The 19,795-nt window shown below is 61.2% G+C and overlaps 1 protein-coding gene across 8 annotated transcripts; it reads left to right on the top strand.

The window, feature by feature from the left end:
- Positions 1–1,184: 1,184 nt before the first annotated feature.
- Positions 1,185–19,682, top strand: RNF44 (ring finger protein 44). Of its 8 annotated transcripts, none has more exons than XM_054168704.1 (11): positions 1,185–1,342; positions 14,065–14,245; positions 14,645–14,861; positions 15,339–15,506; positions 15,710–15,886; positions 16,078–16,239; positions 16,324–16,448; positions 16,614–16,701; positions 16,845–16,966; positions 17,053–17,152; positions 17,402–19,682. In XM_054168704.1, the coding sequence occupies exons 2-11, from the start codon at positions 14,139–14,141 to the stop codon at positions 17,462–17,464; spliced, it is 1,329 nt and encodes a 442-aa protein (XP_054024679.1). In that variant the 5' UTR covers positions 1,185–1,342; positions 14,065–14,138; the 3' UTR covers positions 17,465–19,682. The 8 variants fall into 8 exon arrangements, with proteins under 8 accessions (XP_054024679.1, XP_054024684.1, XP_054024686.1 ...); XM_054168705.1 differs by lacking the exon at positions 1,185–1,342 and adding an exon at positions 6,251–6,590; XM_054168710.1 differs by lacking the exon at positions 1,185–1,342 and adding an exon at positions 10,636–10,729.
- The last annotated feature ends 113 nt before the right edge of the window (positions 19,683–19,795 follow it).

Below are 19,795 nucleotides of genomic sequence, written 5' to 3' on the forward strand. Positions count from 1 at the left end.
CAACATCCCTTACCTGCAGCCGCGTCGCTGGGGATGCTGCCGGGCAGGCTGCTGTGCATTCACACCCTGACACGCCACAGACCTTTGCCTCCTGAAGTAAACATGTTCATGAATTATTAACTGCAATTAGGGGGTGACAGATTCCTCTCTCATCTTCCTTATTACTTGTGCTCATTCTCCAGCCTCCACCCATCCCAGCCCCATGATTGCTCCCTCGCCCCAGACCCCAGGTCCTCATGTTGGGTACTGTTCCCCAGGATTCAGCCATCCCAGCCTGCACCCCTGGGGCTGGGACTGTGAGGAGGGATGCAGAGCTTGCAGGGACACAGAGGCATTCCAAACCACCCCAGATGACTGGAGAGGGGCTGGGGAAATGCCCTGCATCCCCTGGGCTGGGGACACCGGGGTCCCACCAGGACAGGGAACGAACACCAACCCAGTGCTGTGGCTACCAAGGCAAGTGTCTGAGACCCTCTGTACTTCCCTGCTTCCAGGCCCCCACTCTGGGGGCCCAGCTTCCCTGACCTACTTCAGATCCACTGAGGACAAGGGTGGATTGTGCAGCTCCACTCAGGCAGAAGAGGGCTGGGAGGTGGCATGGTGGGGCATGGCCAGCTCTGGGCCTGCGAGACCCCCATTTTTGTGCCCCTGAGCCTTACGCCCTGGGAAACCCACGGGATCTGGATACCTGGGAAGGTCTGGGGTCCTCCAGACACCCAGCCTCCTCTGAGGTTCCCATCTCACCCCACACCTGGCTCAGGAAGGCCCAGAGAAAGGGTCTGGGAAACACCTCCAGGATTGTTCCGGGATCCTTCCAACGCATACGAGGGGTTCCTCAGAACATCCTGGCAGACATCCTATGGGCTGGAGGTACCCCTGGAGACCCCTAGGACTGGCCCAGGATGAGCCGTCTGAACCCTGTGGGGCTAATGCTCTGGACAGTGCTCTGCGAACTACGCCTGGCTGATCCCAGATGCCGCCAGACGTCCCAAGAGCTGTGTCGGGACACCTCGGGCGTACCCCCGGGCGGGTGTTGAGATGCGCTGCCACTCAGAGCATTGCGGCCGCAGCGGCGCCGCTCTTGGGCGCAGTACGGCGGGAGGGGGTGTGCGGACGCGCCCATCGGCGCAGGGAAGTGGGGGACGACGCTGCGCGGCCGGTTCCATCAGGGCGGGGGTGCCATGAGGCGGGGCTGAGGCCGGGCCGAGGCCGGAGCGGGAGCGGCACCGGGACGGACACCGAGCCCGGCGGCCCCGGCCGCCGCGCCATGCGAGCGGGCTGAGTGGCGGGCAGGGCTGGGGCAGGCACCGAGCGGTCCGCGAGCGCCGGGGGAGCGCCTCTGGTAGGTATGGGGCGCGGCGGTGGCGGCCGCGGGCCCGGGTCGGTGCACCAGTAAAAGGCGGCGGGCAGGGCCAAGGGCTTGGGAAAGGAGGTAGGAAAAGCCGGTGCGGCGGGGTATGGAGGTCGGCTCCGGTGCACCAGGGAGGGCGGCAGGCAGGGCCCGATGCGAGGAGAGCGGATGCAGAGGCCAGCGACGCCCGGTGCGACAGGCGAAGGAGTGAGCGGGGCCCGGTGCGCGGCGGGGGGCGGCCGGGCCGGGCGCGGTGGCTTGGAAAGGGCTGATGGTCGGGCCGGGAGAGGACCTGGCGCAGGGTTAAGTGCGCTACGGAGTAACTGCACGGGGCACGGGAGCCCAGGAGAGGTGCCCGGAAAGGGCAGCAGGGCCCGGTGCACCGGTAGCTACCCGCCGGTGGGAGAAGCCCCCGGCTCTTGGTGAGCCCCTCGGGAAGAGGGGAGGGGCTTCCAGGAGCACCAGGGAGAGTGGCGGAGCCGGAGGCCTACCGCTCCTCGGGCTTTCGCCGGCAGAGCTGGGCCTGCCCTGGCCGTAGCCCCTTCCGGCGGGGCTCCCGCGTCCCCGGCCGGGCGTGAGGCGGTGGCTCTTGCCGCGGCTAGTTCCGCGTCCCAGGCTTGCTGGACGCTCCGGGGTGCTCCGTCCGGCGGTGTCCCTACGCCCTGCTGCCTGCCCCGGGCTCAGTGAACAGGGCCGAGGTCAGGGGTTGTAGGAGGGTGTGGGAGGCGAAGCGACGAAACTCTTCTATGAAGTTGTAAAAATAGGGAAGCAGTGGGAAACAACAAAGCCCCAGCTGACAGGGCAGGGCGGTGGCACCAGTGAGACAGGCCGTGCCACCGACCTGTGGTGAGTGTGTGGGCTGCAGAGGATGTGCGAGAGCAGGTTTGGGGCAGCTGGGATGTGGTCCAGGGCTGGCTCTCCTAGGCAGGAGCTAAGCCCCGCGGGCAGCCAGTGGCCTGGCAGGTGCTGCCCCTCTGTGTGGGGATAGCCACTGACCCCATGAGTGTCGATGGCATCTCGGCCACAAGCTCTGCACTGGCCCCGTGCTCCAGCACAGCTGGCCGTGTGTGTCTGCAGCTCCAGAGCTTGTCTCCGTGCTCACCAACTCTTTCTCCTACGTCACCACCTCACTTAGTCCCTCTGCCACCTGCACTCCTTTCTATTCTGCTGTTGGCTCCAACTTGCCGGGACGCTCGGGCCCCCTGTGCGCAGCGGAGCGGCCCTGCCATGGGGGGAAGCGCGGGGCAGAGCTCGGGCGGCCCGGCCGGTCCCTGAGGCCGGGAGCCCTGGGAGGAGGAGCAGGCGCCAGGCTCACCGGCTGTCGGAGGGGAGCAGGCTGCGTCTGATGTCACTGCGGTGCATGGTGGGTAATTATGCACGTTGCAATGAAAATAATAAGGCCGGCTCCATAGCGGCGTCTAAAAATACTGCTAATGCAGAGTGCCTGCCGGGTGCCTTTGTTTGTCACCTTTGGGTGCTTGCTTTGAGGCCGGTCGGGCAGCAGGAGCCACACTCTGGTGTCACGTCCCTTGGGCAGTGAGTTTGGTTTGGCAGGTAGGCTGCAGCCTTGCTGCACCCTTCCATGCCCCTCTGCTCAGACAGGGATGGCAGCAGAGTTGGGACAGGTGTTGGTGTGGGAAGTGAGGTGGGAGCCACCTGGGTGTGTTTAGGAGGCTTCAGTGTCACTTCCCCAACACAGGAGCTGCAGTGAGTGGTGGGGCTTTGTCCTCACCAGCCTTGCTTGGAGCTGGATGCTCTGACATGTAGCTATTCCTGTGTCCCAGTGGCCTGATGTGGTATCCCTTGTCAAATACCAGCATGCTGGCCTGCCCAGTGATGGGTTGCCAGAGTTTGTGGCCAGTGGTGTGGTGTGTGTGTCACCAGTGTGGTGTGGTCCAGAGGAGCTCATTGCAGCCATGACTGCCTCTGGAGCATGTCCTGGCAGTGGTAGGATGGGAACAATGGCATTTTGCTGCTTTCTTGCTGAGCAAAAGCAGGGGGAGGGATGTGTGTCTGGAGTGGAGGGAAGTGGTGCAATGGGTGTTGAGTGGCAACCAGGCACTGATCTTTGCTTTGTGGGCAGCGCTCTTTCTGCTGTCTGCTCAGCTGCTGAGGTCCCTCTGTCTGCTGTCAGGAGCCAGGGGCTTCCCACTGCAGAGGAGAGAGAGGCTTGCAGGACAGGCCAGGCCATCTGGAGCCCTGGCTGCTCCAGCCACTGGCCTGGCATGCTGGCGAGGAGAAGGCCACATGTGGCAGGGCAGCAGCAGAGGGCTGAGAAGGGCAGGAAACGGTGAGCCTGAGCACTTGGGTCTCTGTGATGTGTCTCTTCTGCGTTGTGCATGGGCTTGATGTCAGAGGTCAGAGTGGTGGCAGCAGCTGCTCTGGGTTCCCAGTTGGTGCTTGCAGCGGGCTCTGTCTCCAGCCATCAGCTGTGAGAGCTGAGCCTTCTCCCTCTTTGCCTTGGAGTGTGTGGAGAGGTGTCACCCCAGATGCATGCTGGGCTGCCTTACCTTTAGGGTGATGGCTGCATTTTTTGGGCCACATGTGTTGGGCTCTCCCTTCACTGGAGAGGGAGCATCACTGCTGCCTCTACTCCCATCTGATGCAAAATCTGACTTCTGAAGCCATGTGTGGCAGTGACATTCCCTCGAGTGGTGAAACACACTGTCCCTATCTGCCATGCCACATGGCTCCCTTTTGAGTGAGGAACAAAGAATGGGGAGAGGAGACTTCATGAGTCCCCACTGATTTGCTCTGTGGAAGCTGCCTGCTGTGTGTTTGTGTCTGCCTGCCTGGGACCAGGGCTTGTGAGGGGCATTGATCAAGCTGTAAAACTCAGAGTCAGCTAATGAAATAGGAACTATAGATTTTTATTTTAACTGAAAAAGAGTTTAGGGGACATTTAATTATCCCTGGTTTATGGACCTGTTAGAGGAATGAAATAACAGCTGGCAGGTAAGGCCTGGCCTGCAGCTTGCAGCAGTTCTTCCAGGTGTGTGAGGAGCCAGTGAAGCCCTGCCACCCTGGGACAGCAGTGGGAAGTGAAGTGGAATCGTTCAGAGCAGGAGAGGGGGAAGTCGTGCTTGGCCTGCCAGGTACCCCTGCTTCCTTGGTGGCAGTATCTGTTGACATAGCAGCATGGCTGGCCCTGGGGAGGTGGGCTCCCAGCCCAAAAAGGGTTCGGTGTAAGAAACTCTTCTTATCCCTGGGGCTTGGTGTCCCCCTGTCCTTGCACAGGTGGACATTGGAAGCCCTGTGCTTTCTGGGCTATCTCCCTTCAAGTGTTTCCCTGGGGCTGTGGGCAGTGGGCTCCTGCTGAAGCCTGTGTACCTGCACAGAGCGTGTGAGGTTTGTAAATGAGAGCTGCAGAGCACTGGGATTTGCTGGGCTTCGCTGTGTGTTGGACACAAGCTGTAAGGCTGTCACTACAGCCACTCCTCCTGTGTGCATCCACTTCACCGTCACGTGAGGCTGGCCGCGGGGCACAGCTGGGGACGTGGTGGCTGGGCAGCCAGTGGTGAGTGGTGCAGCACTGGTTTTCAGCAGAAAAGCCTGGAGCTTTTGGATGCTTTTTGGTTTTCATCTCTGAAGTGAGGAGCTGGTGCACGGCATTTTCCCACCATCCCCTGTCACCTGCTCTGTGTAGGTGAATGGTTTGCCAAGGAGTTTGCGTGCCCACCGGGCAGGCGTAGCCCACAGAGTGCCGGTCTGATGAGTCCAGAGGCTACTAGAATGTCTGAAGAAGCTGCTGGTGTTTTGGAACCCTCCCAGAGACCCTCTGAAATTGGTGTGGCAGGAACTTGGGAGAGCCAGGTCCTGAGCCCTGTGGTCATGGAGCTGCACGAGGATGTTGTGTGGCTCCCTGGGACAGGTCAGTTCTGGAGGGGAGCAGCATGGTTCTGTGCTGTCAGCTCACAAAGTTGCTGGGCGCTGCCAGCCTGGTAACTCTCTGTGCAACAAAGCTGGCCCAGGGTGTTAATCCTTTCCTTTGCCCTTACACCTGCAAGTCCTCACCCTTTCAGGTAGAAGCCATTTCCTGGTGAGCATGAGCAGCCCATGGGGCCTTGTGACCAGTACTGGATGTCTGGGTTTTCTGCTGTGGGGTGGTTTGGGAGGGCTCCCAGCTTTACTGTGTGCGTGGCAGTAGAGGTGAGCAGTGCCCCTAGCAAGCAGTGCTTGTGACAGGGCTTGAGAATATTATTTTCCAGCTGCAGCTTGGTCCCAGGAGACCTGGCCTCACTGGCTGTGGAGCTATAGCTGTGGGCTTTCTTTGGCTATGCTGGAAAGCAGGATAAGGGATTTTGGCTCAGCTGTGCAGAGCAGAGGGACTGGCCTGCAATCCTGTGTTTTAGGATGCCCATGCTCTGGTCTTTCTTCCACCAAGCCTGGCGGTGCTGAGCCACCATCCCCTCCAGCAGGTTGTCTTCTCTCTGCTGTGCTGGTGGGACTCCATGAGGGCATTTCATTTTGAACCAAGTGCTGTGCCTTAGTTGCTTTTCTCTCTGTGCTTAGGCAAAGCAGTGAACAATAAAAATCCACCGGCAGGAGCTGTAGCAGAGGTCAGGCAGCTCCTGTGCCCCAGGCTGCTGTGTTGTCACCGCACAGTCGCGCTTCATGCACAAGGGCTGTCAGCTTGGAAGTCATGTTTCTGCTCTTAAAACCGTCCCCAGGCACTGGCGTGGGGTTCTCTGAGTGATGTACTGGGGAGGTACTGCAGCCAGCCTCCTTTGCACTTAAAGCAGTGGTCACTGCCTGTTTCAGTGCATCAAGCAAGCAGCCTCCTGGCAAATGTTAAATAATAATAATAATAATAAATTATTAAAGAGGGTAAAATTTTTTTGTTTGTTTGTTTTTGTTGTGTTTTTTTTCCTGAGCTCCTCTCTGAAAATGATCTTTGCAGGTCGTTGGTGTTCCTGCAGGCTTCTTAAAATGCAAAAAAGCCCACCCAACCCAACTTCCTGACTGTCACCAGTGCTTTCAAGAGATACTACATTCTGCCAAGTGCTAACGAAATTGCTCTTTGCCATCCACCAGTTTCCAGCTCTGCCTCTATCCTTTCACTGGAGCCGTGACACCAGATGCTGCCGCTCTGCCTGGGCCCAGTCACGGAGCAGTGGGGAAGGTGTCTGGAGCCCAGCCCCTTCTGCCTTTGGCTGCTTGCTTGGCAGACACTGTTAACATTGTCTGCGGCTTGTAGAGAGTGGACTGGACTCCAGGGATGCTTGTGGAGAGGTGGCAGGTGAGCTGGGGACTCCCAGGGCTGCTTTGTGGGGATGGGTGCTGAATCTCTGATCCCTGGGCTGGCTCTGGCCAAGGAGAGATTAGCTATGTTTCAGGAAAGAGATGTCAGAAAAGAGAACTAAAACTTGAAGGGTAGGGGAGTACAGGGTCCTGAACCGTGGTGTCTTGCGGTAGGAAGGGAGGGGGAGGACTGGGGAGGCTGCCCACACAGCAGATTGGGGGTGGATGTGGTGGCATTTGCTTTTCTCTCCCCACACATGCACAACTAAGCTGTGGAACCAGCTGCTGCAGGATGCCAGGTCAGATAGAGGTGAGCATGGTTCAACATGCTTCTGTCTGGGGGAGAAGATCCTATCCAGGAAGAACACTGCTTGATGTCACTGAGCTTCAGAGATACCAGAGCTGGACCCAGCTGCAGCACCAGTAGCTTTCTGGCCATGCTATTGAGGTTGTGTCAATGTTTCTAGTGCAAACAAAGGAAGGTGGAGATATCTGCAAATTATTTACCCTGTCCTGAGGAAATGAAGGCTTTTGCAAGGTGACTCTATTTGCGAGTCTCTTCACTCGGCTTTGAACTTGCTGGATGGTGCAAATTGCGGTAGGTGTCAGGTGTGGTGGCTGTCTCAACAGTCTTGCTACAGGCTCCATCTCTCTGGGAGGAAGATGCTGCTAGTTCTCCCTCTGCAGTGCAGCTCAGCCTTGCTATTAGACATCAGAGAATCCACGTGGGAGAGATCGACAGGAAACCGAGTGTTACCAGTTCCGCTGCCTGTGCAGTTACTCGCTCCCCATGTCACCATCCTCCACGTGTGTGTGGCTGGAGGCGTTTGACGGGAGTGCTGTCAGTCCGGGGGTGTGAGTGGGTGGTGTGTGATCACAGCAGAGGCGTCCTGCCTCCACTGCCAGCCAGCTCGGCTCCAGCGGGCTGCAGAGTGGGGAGGGAGCTCCTCGTGTCTCTCCAGCAGAAAAGCACTTCATCCTGCCATAGCTGATGTTGTTGGGGTGTCCCATGTCCTCTGATGGTTGTGTTGGGCCTTGGGTAGAGTGGGGACACTCCTGCTGTGCCCTCACTGCAGCCTGGAAGCTTCTGGGTGCTTGGTGATGGTTTCTTCCCAGTTGTTTCCTGGCACTGGGGAGGTGAGAGAGGGATCTGGGGACTTTTCCACTCGTCCTCTGTGGATTTGGGGGAGAGGCCAGGGAGAGTGTGGAGGCAAGCTGTTGGCATGCTGTGTGTTGGGGGAGAGGACAGAGCAGAGCATACTGCTAGTGGGAGGCATGCTCACACCACTCGAATCACCCCAGCTAATCCCGTGATAGACCTGACCTATATATGGGGCAGGGGAGGCAGGACGTCTGTGGCAGCAGATGGTGTCTTAAGAGAGCCTGGGCTTGGGGAGGCTTTGGCTATGATGGCCCTTGGCTCTCACAAGGGAGAGGATGGGCTGCCCGTTGGCTATAGAGCAGCCAGGTTGCAGCCTGAGCAACCCCTGCAGATAAGAGAACTTTCTAGGGCTGCTGCTTGGCACAGGGTGTCTGCTCACCCAGGGTGTCACAGCATTCGGTGCCTGGACTGGGAACTCCTTGTCTGGGCCCAGACGCACAGACCAGTGCTGCTGACTGTGGCTGTAGCATCAGAAGAGCTCTTGGGCTCTTCACATGGCTCTTCCAGGCAAGGCTCCAAGACCTGGGGAGCGTGGTGTTGGTGGCTGTGTGCATGGCAGGCATGGGCTGAGCCACCTCCACATGCTCAGACCCTGCATGCAGCTGGATATGTGGTACCCATCCTCACAGGAGCTGGCTGGGCACAGCCACACTGTGGCTGGACCCAGCTCTGACACAGGACCCATACAGCCTGGTTGGGCAGGAAGCACAAGCAGTGCCTCGCCAGTGAGCTGTACTCCATCAATGGCTTATCCCAACACTGTACTGAGAACATCGATAGCTGCTGGCTGTGGGGAAGCTGGTGGCACTGGTGTGGTCAGGAAAGTGTACACACACCCACCAGCTGTGGTCTCTGCCTACTGCCTGTGCACTGCCCAGGATCAGACCTTGTCCTGGCAGCCTTGGAAAGGTGCAGTGCTGCATCTACCCACAAACAGTGGCAAGGTCAAAGTGCAGAGTGCTGTTTTCCTCTTCTTCCCTCTAGTTCCCAGCTCTCAAAGCCAGGAGGCTGTGGTGAAGCAGACCTTGAGGGCTGTTGTTCAGGGCTGGGTTGACAATTGAGTCCTTCATCTGGTTCCTCCTGGGGTGCTTGTCCGAGGACGTGGATCTGACCCCGTTATAGATCTGCCCTGCAACCTGCTGTGCCACTTACATGTTCTGTGTCCCCTACCATGAGGACAGAAGCAGTTGGCTGTGGTGCTGTTGACAGCTGTGGCAGCTTACCCCAAGATGTGCCATGTCCTGGGGCATCCTTGAGGCTGGTGTGGTTCTTCCTGTGCACTTGGACTGAGGGAGGGGGAAGAGGTGAGAGCTGATGAGGTGGCCTTTGACAGGGGCCTGAAGGGAGCTGGGTACCGTACTGGGACCAGAAAAAATGGAATCTGACTGCTCATCCCAATGACGAGCCTACTGAATCGTTAAATCGTGGCCACTGATCTGAGGTTTTCTTTAAAAGGGGTGATGCCACAAATTAATTAGCTCCCTTTTGGTTGTTAGCACTTTAAAGCTCAGCTGTCGGGGGAAGGCTGGTTTATAGGCATTACATCAGGGCTGCCGGCTGGATCGCTTGCCTACCTGGGAATTTCCAAGTGTGTGTAGTAACCTGGGGAAGTTTGGCATGGATGCAGCATCTGGCTTTTAGTGGAGCCGCTTCTGACTGGCGTGGAGCGGTGCTGCCAATGACACAGCCTCTCGGGGTGATGGGGGAGCCGGTGGTACAGCCTCTCGATGTGTAGCGCCCGGCATCAGCCAGGCAAATTGCTCGGCTGACCTGCAGATGTGCAGGAAATGCTCCGAAAAGTTCCTGCTCCTTGTTTAATCCAGAGGAGGGAGCAGGAAGCTGTTCTGAAGCAAAAGAGGATTTTCTGCTGCCCGGAAATTTGAACTGAGATGCCCTGGAAGAGCTGTATGTGCCTGGCAGGCTCACGGTGGGGGCGAGGGCTCCATATGCTGAGCATGAGGGGAGCAGTTTCTTTCTATCCTCCCGTCCCAGTGCTGGAGGGTGGCAGGAAGCTGAGCTCCAGCCTTCACCTTCCCCCTTGCCCGGGCTTTTCTAGGCAGCTGCCAGCAGGAGCATGGTGGCACGGCGCGGGCCGGGTGGGAACGCGGTAAGACGGTGCTGCTGCTGACCCTATGGCCCACCGGGCTCACGGTGCTGCTGTCCCCACTGCTGTCCTCGCGGTCCGCCGGCTCACGGAGCTGCAAGCCCGATGGCACGGTGTCTGGTGGGCTAGGAGCGGTGGTAGGCTGGCAGAGGCGCGGGTAAGGTGCCACCTTGGCCTGGCCCCGCGGAGCCGTGAATGCCTGTCCCAGCGGGGTGAGGCGGCGCGGCCGGTACCGGAGCCTGGCCCCTCGAGGGCGGCGGGCCAGACGGTGCCCGATGCTCTCACCCGGGGTGGCTGCAGGGAGGGTCTCGGTCGGGCCGGACCGCCCCCAGGCCAGGCACCGTTGCTAGGGCCCCCCTCTCCGTGGAGGCCGTTGCTAGGACACCGCCCCCGGGAGGGGAGTGGGGGGGGCGTGCTGCCCCGCGTGGCGGCCCGGCCCCGCGTCTCCAAGATGGCTGCGGAGCGTGACACGCCTGGTCACGTGGGGCGCGCCGCGCTGCCCCCCTCCCGCCCCCCGCCGCCAGCCGCGCGCGCCCCTGGGGCCTCCCGAGTGTTGTGACTCGGTCCGGTGCGTCCCGCCGCCACCGCCGCCTCTTAAAGGGGCAGGCAACGCCCCGCTCCCCACTGGCCTGGCGGCGGCTACCCCAGCACGCCCCGCCGCCCCGCGCCGCGCAAAACAAAGAGGCACCGGAAACAGCGGCGGCGGGGAGGGGGCCGGCCCGGCGGGGGGCGGGAGGCGGGAGGGAGGGAGGGGAGGGCCGGTGGCGGGCGGGGGGGCAGGCCCGGGCCCGGCGTCGGCGAACAAAGAGCGGCGGGAGGGGGCGGGGGCGCCGCAGCGGCACCGGAGCGGCGGCCCAGGCCATCGGTGCAGGTAAGTGCGGGGGGGCTGGGGAGGGCGTGAGCGGGGCCGGGGCCGCCCACCGGACCCCCGGCGACACCTGCCCTGGGCAGCGGTGGCGGCAGCAGCGGGGCCCGGCGGCCGCCTTTGTTATTGCTTTTGTTTGGCGCCGAGCACATGGCCCCGGAGCGGCCGCTCTTAAAGCCACAGCTCCGCTCCCGACCCGCCACCGGCGGGACTCCTCTGCTGCGGCGGGGGGCGTGGGCTGCCGGCCGGGTTGTGAACCCGCGGAAGCGGACTGCAGGCTGGGGTGCCCCACTGGGGTGCTGTAAGGTGGGATGCCTTGTCGAGGTGCTGCACCCATCGGGGTGCTCCGGGATGTGCCGCTTGCCCCGCCGTGTGCCACCGGACCGGAGACCGCCCCCCGAGAGCTGGGCTCGGGTTTGGGGTCGGCCCGCCGAGGAGACTGTGGCTGGGCCAGCGGTGATCCCGCTCCCGTGAGGAGTTGGCCGCGGCAGCTTGGGAACGGCGAGGAAGGGGCTGCGGAGGAGCCCGAGGTGCTAGGACGAGGTCGGCGATGGGTGGCATCGGGGTGGCAGGACCCCCGGGGAGGCGATAGCGGAGCGGGCGGCTCCCCGACAGCCCCGGAGCTCAGTTCTGCTTGAGCAGATGGTCCCGGGCGTGAGCGCTGGCGCGCTGCTAACTTTGTTCTCGGTGGGGCCTGGGAGCCGCCTCGGCCCCCGCCCCAGCGAGGGGCTGCCGAGTCCCCTTCGCTCCGGGGCTGCTGTCGCCTCCGCGGGGTCATGGTGACCCTGCCGGGGGTGCCAGCTGGCTAACAGCCGTGGGTGCGAGGGAGGGAGCCAGGTGTGCCCGCCTGGGACAAGGAGGATGGGTGCCTTGGAGGGGTGTGCCAGCCTCGTGGCTCTCAGCCACTACTGTCTTGGCGAGTAGAGGACATCCTGCTTGTGGGAGCACGGGAGGCTGTCCTGGCGTGCTGGGAGCTCCGGGGGTCCCACGAAGCGGCAAGTCCCTGCATGGTTTCAATGTCCCTCCACAGAGGCGCTCCCAGTCCCCGAGGCCATCACTGCGGTGTCTGGTCCCGATGGTGCCAGCCGGGCCATGCAGGGCCTTTGCGCCACGTGTGCTCTGAGAGTGAGGATGCGGAACTAAGCAGCAACACCTTGGAGAGCTTCTGGGTTAAAGCCTGGGCTGCTGCTGCACCCTAGCCTGCTGGCCCGGCACTCAGCAGCTGGGCAGCATAGGGGGCAAACCTTGAGCAGTCCTTGAGTAGTCTCTTCCCCAGCTGCAGACAGGCTCAGCCTTTGACTTTCGGATTTTGCCTTCCTTTTCCTTCTAAAACAGTGAGAGAAATTTGTTTTCAGCTTCAGACATGGAATGGTAGTTGGGGGTGAGATTAAGAAGAGACTTGTGCGTGGCACAGGGCTTGCCCTGGTGACTTACCACTGTGGTTCGTGATACCTGGCACACAGGTATGACATCACAGCTCCTCCCCGCTGGGATGAGACACCCCCTGAGCTTCCTCCTGGGGCTGAGCAGCACTTCTTAGGCTCAGTGTGCCCTTCCTAGCCTCAGAGTGCCTCTGCCATAGGCAGCAAGGGGTAAGGGTATGGTTGAAAAAAAAAATGCTCTGGGAGGGCACAGCACCAGGCTGCTGGCAAGTTGGATTTAGGGGCACATGGGATGCAGTGCTAAGGTTGTGGCTGTGGAGGCTGAGGGAGGCTGGCAGAGGGGCCAGTGGAAAGTTGCCTGGGAGAGTCCTTTCTAGGAGAGGCTGGACAACAGAAGGCTCTGCTGCCATCCATGGTGACCTGGACAAGCTGAGCAGAGAGTAACCATTATGAAGTTCAACAAGGGCAAGTGTAGGGTACTGCACCTAGGGAGCAATAACCTCATGCTTCAGTACAAGTTGGGGGCTGATCTGGAAAGCAGCTCTGTGGGCAAAGATGGGGCCAGTCCTGGTGGACAGCAGGGTGACCAGGAGCCAGCAATGTACCCTTGTGGCCAGGAAGGCAAATAGTATCCTGGGATGCATCTAGAAGAGGCAAACAGGTTTGAGGAAGGTTCTGCTCCTCTTCTGTTCTGCTCTGGTGAGGCCACATCTGGAGTGTAGTGTCCAGTTCTGGGCTCCCCAGTTCATAAAGGACAGGGAGCTGTTTGAGAGGGTCCAACAAAGGGCAATAAGATGATTAGGAGACTAGAACACCCATCCAGTCAGAAAGGCTGAGGGACTTGGGGCTTACTAGCCAGGAGAGGGGAAGATAGAGGAGGGATCTTCCAAATGCTTATAAATACTTAGAGGGTGTCAGGAGCATAGGGCCCAGTGACAGGACAGGGGATAATGGGCACAAACTTTAACACAGAAAGTTTCATCTAAATGTGTGGAGGAACTTTATGTTGAGAGTGGCGGAGCACTGGAAAAGGCTGCCCGGAGAGGTGGTGGAGTTTCCTTCTCTGCAGTCATTCAAAGCCCATCTGGATGCCATCCTGTGCAATCTGCTCTGGCAAGGGGGTTGGACTAGATGATTTCCAAAAGTCACTTCCAACCCCTGTGATTCGGTGACTCTTGACACATATGGAGCCATGGAAAAGCTCTGTTGGGGCCAGGGGACCAGAGCCTGGGGAAGTTCAGACCTGCATGCAGATACCTCTTCTGCAGGGCCAAGATTTGCTAGGGCCGGAGGCACAACTGTGTGGTGGGAGGGGCAGCGCTGGCATGGGGACACCAGCCAGGCTGGATGCAGGAGGGGCAATGAGGCTGTGTTCCCATTGACCCCTTGCCTGTGTTTAGAACCTCCCCTGCCATAGTTCAGGCTCCCTATCGGGTGGCCAGTAGCCTGGGATGATGTTGCCACCACAGAACCCTTCACCACTTTTCTCTGACAAAACTGAGTGCTTCTCTCTCATTCGGTGTCCGAGTCTTGCATGCAGTGGGAGAACAGCCTCTTCGCAGCCCTGGCGTGCCCGGGGCGGCATCCGGTCCAAGGAGGTCTAGGTCCTGGATCAGAAGGCTGAGCTGACTGGGGACAGTGGCAGCGGCGCTGGGGATGGTTCACAGTCACTGGGGCAAGTGACAGGACTGGGCATGGGAAGGGTAGCCTGGCTTTCACTGTGGAGGGGGCATGGCCAGAAGCCAGGCAGGCTGCAAGCTCCCCCTCCCCAGCATGACCATGGGTACAGCAGCCGCCCTGACCTCCCTTGGTGCCTCTCTTCCTTTCCCTCTCCCGAAGCAGGCTGTGGGGAGTGGGCTGGGGTGGTGCTACCCAGGCCTGGGGCTCAGGGAGAATTTGGGACTCTGCAGCCCTGTGTGGCTCCAGAGATTGGGGTACCATGACCTGCTGTCCTCGCAGGATCCAAGGTGCTGGTGTCTTGCCCTGCCTGGAGCCTGAGGTCCCGCGTGCCCATCCACTTCCTGACGTCACCAATGCGACCATGGGAACTGGCAGTGAATAGGCGGCCACCCTCTGCCCCTTTTAACCAGCGCCGTTTCTCGGGGGGACCTTGCAGCAGCCCCGACCACCTCCGGCGAAGGTACGGGGTGCAGGGCGATGCGGAGCCCTCTCACTCATGGCATGTGGGGACACAAGGCTGGTTTTGTGATCCTGCTGGGTCAGGCCACTGGCTCCCGAGGGGCTTGGGCAAAGATAACAGCAGGGAAGTATGTCCACCTGGCTCAGCCCTTGGGTCCCTGGGGAGCAGGGGTCCCTTTTGTGCTGAGGATGCAGTAGTGGGGACGCATTCAGAGTGAACAGAGGAGCTGATTATGGAGCTCCCCAGCCAGACCGAGAGCTTGGCCTGGCACGATGTCCTGAGAATCTTGCCCTGGGAACTGGGCTGGCACTGACCTGCCTGTGGCCACCCTACAGGGCTGTGCTGCCCCTAGCCCGGGGGTCACTCCTGCTCTGTTTCTCTCCTGCGGTTGCCCCGCAGCCCCCCTGCCAGGCGTCAGTGGGGACGACGCGACCGACCTCTGGCAACCCTGCTGGGCCAGGATGAGCCCCAGCTGCACCCTGCCTTCCCCCAGCAGCCGCACATCCCTGTAGATGAGCCCCGCGCCTACGCTCTCCCCAGCACACCGCCACGAATGCTTCACCCGGCCGCTCACCCGCCCCACCAGAACCCATTCATGGTGGATCTGCATGACCAGGTAGGTGCTGCAGCCCCCAGCACCCATCCTAAGGGGGATTCTGTGGTGGCCCTGGGCTGTTGTCTGATGTTCTTAAAACATGTCCCTCAGTCCTGTTTGACCAGTTGCTTGCTGCTGGGGGCACTCCAAGCATTTAGACCCTTGGATCCCTCTGACATACTGGGTGTGCCCAGGGTGTTCCATGTTCCCAGGGGCTGGAGAGAGTCCCTTCATAAGGTTGTTTATGTCAGCATTGCCTGTGACAGCAGTGCTGGTTTGGAGGCTGTGCCAGTCAATCTTCAGGGAGCTAAGAGGGGTCCAAAACTCACTTCACCCCCAGCCTGCACTCAGCCTCCCTCCTTTGGCCATACTTGTGGAATGGAGGTGCTAGGTGGTTGTGTCCCAGTACCAGTGCTCAGCACTCTGCTGTCACCCTGTCAGGATGGGGACAGCTCAGCTAGGGCTGTATCCTGACTGCTTTTGGTGTCTTGTTCTCAGGTGCACCAGGGACCTGTCCCTCTCTCCTACACGGTTACCACTGTCACGACGCAAGGCTTCCCCATCCACGCCGGCCAGCACATCCCTGGGTGCAGCACCCAGCAGCTCCCAGCATGCTCAGTGATGTTCAGTGGACAGCACTACCCGCTCTGCTGCCTCCCACCCCCGGTGAGTCATAGTGGGGGACCCCCACAGTGCATGCCCAGCAACAGCCTGGGCCATGGGTACTTTGGTCATGTCAGTGGGTATCCAAGCCCACTGGAGTGCAAGTTTCTGGAGGCATGGGTTTTGGAGGCCCCAGGGAGGGGACATGGGTGCAGCCATAAGTACAGTGGGTATCTAACACTCATTTTTCTCTCTCTGCCCCACAGCTGATCCAGGCATGCGCCATGCAACAGCTTCCCGTCTCCTACCAGACATTCCCCCCCATCATCTCCAGCGACCATTACATCCTGCACCCCCCACCACCGCCAGTGCCCCCCCACCAGCCGCCCCACATGGCTCCCCTGGGGCAGTTTGTACCTCTCCAAGCCCAGCACCCACGCATGGTGAGTTGTGGGGGTACAGGCTGTGGACATGATGTGCTTCATTGACCCAACAAAGGCCACCCTGGCGTGTTGTCCTGCAGCTCCCATGGGCCTGAGCTGGGGATGGTGATTGGAATGCCTGAGGTGCTAGTGTTGGGGTGGGGGATGGTGTAATTTGGGATGTCCCTCCCAGCCTAACTGTTTCCCTCCAGCCTCTGCAGAGGATAGATAATGACGTGGACCTGCGAGGGGAGCAGCACCCCATTGCGGGCTTCACGTACCCCCCATCTCACCACACTCCCACACTGTCTCCTTCCGTGCCGCTACATTACCTCTCCCACGACCCGCTGCACCAAGAACTGCCATTTGGCGTGGTGAGTCCCTGTCTTGTGGTTGTGGAGGGTTGGGGGGATGCCATGGGTCTGGCATGGGTCTGAGTGCCCCATCTCTCCCCACAGCCATACCCCCACATGATGCCCCGGCGGCTGAACACCCAGCGGTACCGGCTGCAGCAGGCGCTGCCCCCACCGCCACCCCCTCCGCCACCCCCCCCTTACTACCCGAGCTTCCTGCCCTATTTCCTGTGAGTACCAGGGGGTATATGGTGGGACATACGGGGCAAGGGTGGCACTGCAGGTGGGGGAGTAGTGGTGTGGCATTGGCACAGGTGAGTCTACCTCCCTTGAGATATCAGGGTGGAGGTTGAGGTTTGTGGCTTCATTCTGACTGCTCCATTCTCACCCCTCAGCTCAATGCTTCCTGTGTCGCCAACGGCTGTGGGGCCCACAATCAGCCTAGACCTGGATGTGGATGATGTGGAGATGGAAAATTATGAGGTCAGCTGTGCTTCTCTATGCAGTGACTTGATGGGGAAACTGGTGCGGGTTTTAAGGTGGACTCTGCCAGGGTGGGAAGAGCCTGGAGGTCTACGGGGGCTGTACCTAAACAGAGCTGAGACAGCCTCTGTGTCTCTTTCTAGGCATTGCTGAACCTGGCTGAGAGGCTGGGGGAGGCCAAGCCGCGGGGACTCACCAAAGCAGATATCGAGCACCTCCCGTCTTACCGCTTCAATCCTGAGAGCCACCAATCTGAGCAGACCCTGTGAGTAAACCTGAGGCACAGATGCTGGTGGGGGTCCAGGGACCGTGGCTGCATAGTGGGGCTGTACTGACAGCTGCCTCTCTCAGGTGTGTCGTGTGCTTCAGTGACTTCGAGGCCCGGCAGCTTCTTCGCGTCCTGCCCTGCAACCACGAGTTCCACGCCAAGTGTGTCGACAAATGGTTAAAGGTACTACCCCTGCCTCTGCCTGCTGTGGGGAGTGGGGCAGCTTCTTGGGGTGTTGTAGGCACACAGGGCAGTGCAACAGAGGATGCGCAGGGAGCAGGGACCAAGCAGCATGCCAGGCTGGATTGAGCACTGCCAGGATATGGCATGCTGTGGGGTGCTTCCAGCTCTTGGCAGTGGGGTAGGAGAGGCCCTGGGTGCAGCTGGTGCTGTAGGCTGCCTGCTCACTTGCCCGTCTCTCCTTGCCCACAGGCGAACCGCACGTGCCCCATCTGCCGGGCGGACGCGTCGGAGGTGCAGCGGGAGGCAGACTGAGGCTGGTGGGTGCTGTGCCGCACAATTCGCTAGAGGACGAGGACGCTGGGCCAGGGGCGGGGGCCGCTGCCCGCTGCTAGGGCCTGACCCTGTGCTTACCCCCCTCCCCAAAGCCTCTCCTCGGATGTGGTGAGCATTGAGCAGTCCGGGCTCCTGGCCAGCCCTCTTCCTCCCCGCTGGGGCACGGACCCAGCCGGACGCCTGCCTGCTGCCCTCCAGGGGCCCCGAATCGTGTTGTGCTGGAGGCGGGAGGTGCGTGGCCGTGCCCCTCCACGCTCCAAAGACGCTGTTGTTGCTCCATCACTTTCCAGGTCTTTGTACTCTGCTAGGGAATTAGTGGTTCTTCCCTATGTCACTTGTTTTTCCATGGTAGGGTTTTCTTTCCCCATTTCCTTTCCTTTTCTGTTGAGTTTTTGGTTCTGTGGCTGTTTGACCCAGTGGCGCAGGCAGCTCCTTCCCTCAGCGTTGTTCACAGAGGACGCAGGGAGGAAAGAGGGGGGTCGCGCCGTGGGTTTGATGCTGGCAGCACCCTGAGCCAGCGTGCTGGGATGGCCTCAGGGGCAGCTGGAGGAGGTGGCCGGTGGAGTGTGGCCAAGGTAGGACACCAGCAACCCTGTGGCGTGGCTGTGGCAGGAATGCCTCTGTCCTCGCTCCCGTGTGCAGTCTGGTGTGGTCTCTCCTGCCTTGGCTGCTCTGGGGACCCCCAGAGGGTTATGGCTGCTTGGGGTCTTTACCTGATGGGAGTATGGTGCTGGCACGGCCCTGGCCCCTCTCCTGTTTCATTCCCCTGTGCCCGGCCAGCACAGCTCCGGGGGCGGGGCCATGTGCAGGCATGAGGCAGCCAGGCCTCTGGGGGGGACCCTTGCCCCGTCCCCACCGCCATGGGCTTGCGGTGGCCCTGGTATGCCGCCTGGCCCCTAGCCTACGTTGTTTCTCTGTAAATTGAAGCAGCTCCACGCCCCTGTCCTGCTGGCCGGACGGTGCGGCACGGTGCCCAGACAGTGGGCAGTGAGGGGCCGGCTGGGCTGCGGCTGGTGCCCCGGCCCCCGGAGCAGGGGATTTTTATCCATAATCTGGTGGTGTGTTTTCAGTGCTACCCCCTGACCCTGCCCTGGCTGATGCGGGAGGAGCTGTGCACAGCCTCCCTCCCCCCCACTGTCATATCCCCGACCCCGCTCCTGCGGGCCAGGGGGGTGTGATGAGTGAGAAGCCGCTGCCATGCCCTGCCATGCCGCCCGGCTCCAGCACTCCCGCGTGGCCGTTGTTTTGCATGATTAATTATCGAGGAGGGTGATTGGGGGGGAGGGGCGACGGCGGGGGTTGGGGGGACGGCCGCCCTCCCCTCGCGGCATGCGTGTTGCCGATGCCTGGGAGCCTCCGTGAGCGGACGCCAGCCCTATGTAAATGTTCACAAATATGCATGCATGTCTGACCAGCTTGGAACGTGGTCTTGGCTACGTCTAGCCGGCTGTGGGGTGAGGGGGGTGGGGAGAGGGGTTTTTGTGCTCAGCTGATAACTGCCATGCACTGTACTGCACATGTCCGCAACGCCACAGCAGGACCGTGAGACTTTCAGGGCCGTCCCCGCGGGCTCTGCGCCCCTCCGGGCGGGAGGCGGCGGCATTGGAGGGGGAGGGAGGGTGCGCCCGCGGCGGCGGCGTGTGCAAGGGGACGGGGTGGGAAGGGGTCGGCTCCCCGCGGGGCGGGGGGCAGGCGGCGGGGCTGGCCCCCGGCGGCAGCGGCCCTGGCCGCTGGGGCTGGGCGTGAGGCGCGGGGCCGCACCCGTCAGGTGGGTGGGCGGGCCGGTGCTGCCCGCGCTGCCACGCCATAGGGCCGGAGGGGCGGTGCCAATCACCGGGCTGCTGCGGCAGGCCCGCTCTCTATTGGCAGATGGCCGTGCATCTCCGCCAATGGGCGGGCCTCAAGCAGCATGCCGGTGGGCCGGCGTCGGTCTAAGCCCAGCCAGTCAGGCGTGGGGGGACAGCCAGCGTTGCGTCCCCCTTGCCTCCCTTTCCTCGCCTCTCCGGCGGCCGTCGAGGCCGGAGCCCTCGGCTCCGCGTCCCCGTACCCGCCACGGTGCGGGCGCTGGCACCGCTGGGCTCGGTGTCCCCTGGGCAGGACCCTGGCCCCCCTCCCCGTCCCTTGCTCAGTGACTGATAACCAAAGGAGTCCCCGTGCCGCGCGGCGGCCTCGCGCCCCCGGAGACGCCCCCCCCCCCCCCCCTCTTCCCCCCGCCATGTCCCCTCCGTCCCCCCGCGGTGCCCAGGGAGCCAGGAAAGCCTTACGGTCCTTTGACGGCGACTCGAAAGCTCACAGCTCGTGTGCTGCAGA

The sequence above is a fragment of the Dryobates pubescens genome, chromosome 16 (genome assembly GCF_014839835.1).
Source record: "Dryobates pubescens isolate bDryPub1 chromosome 16, bDryPub1.pri, whole genome shotgun sequence".
Lineage (NCBI taxonomy): Eukaryota > Metazoa > Chordata > Aves > Piciformes > Picidae > Dryobates > Dryobates pubescens.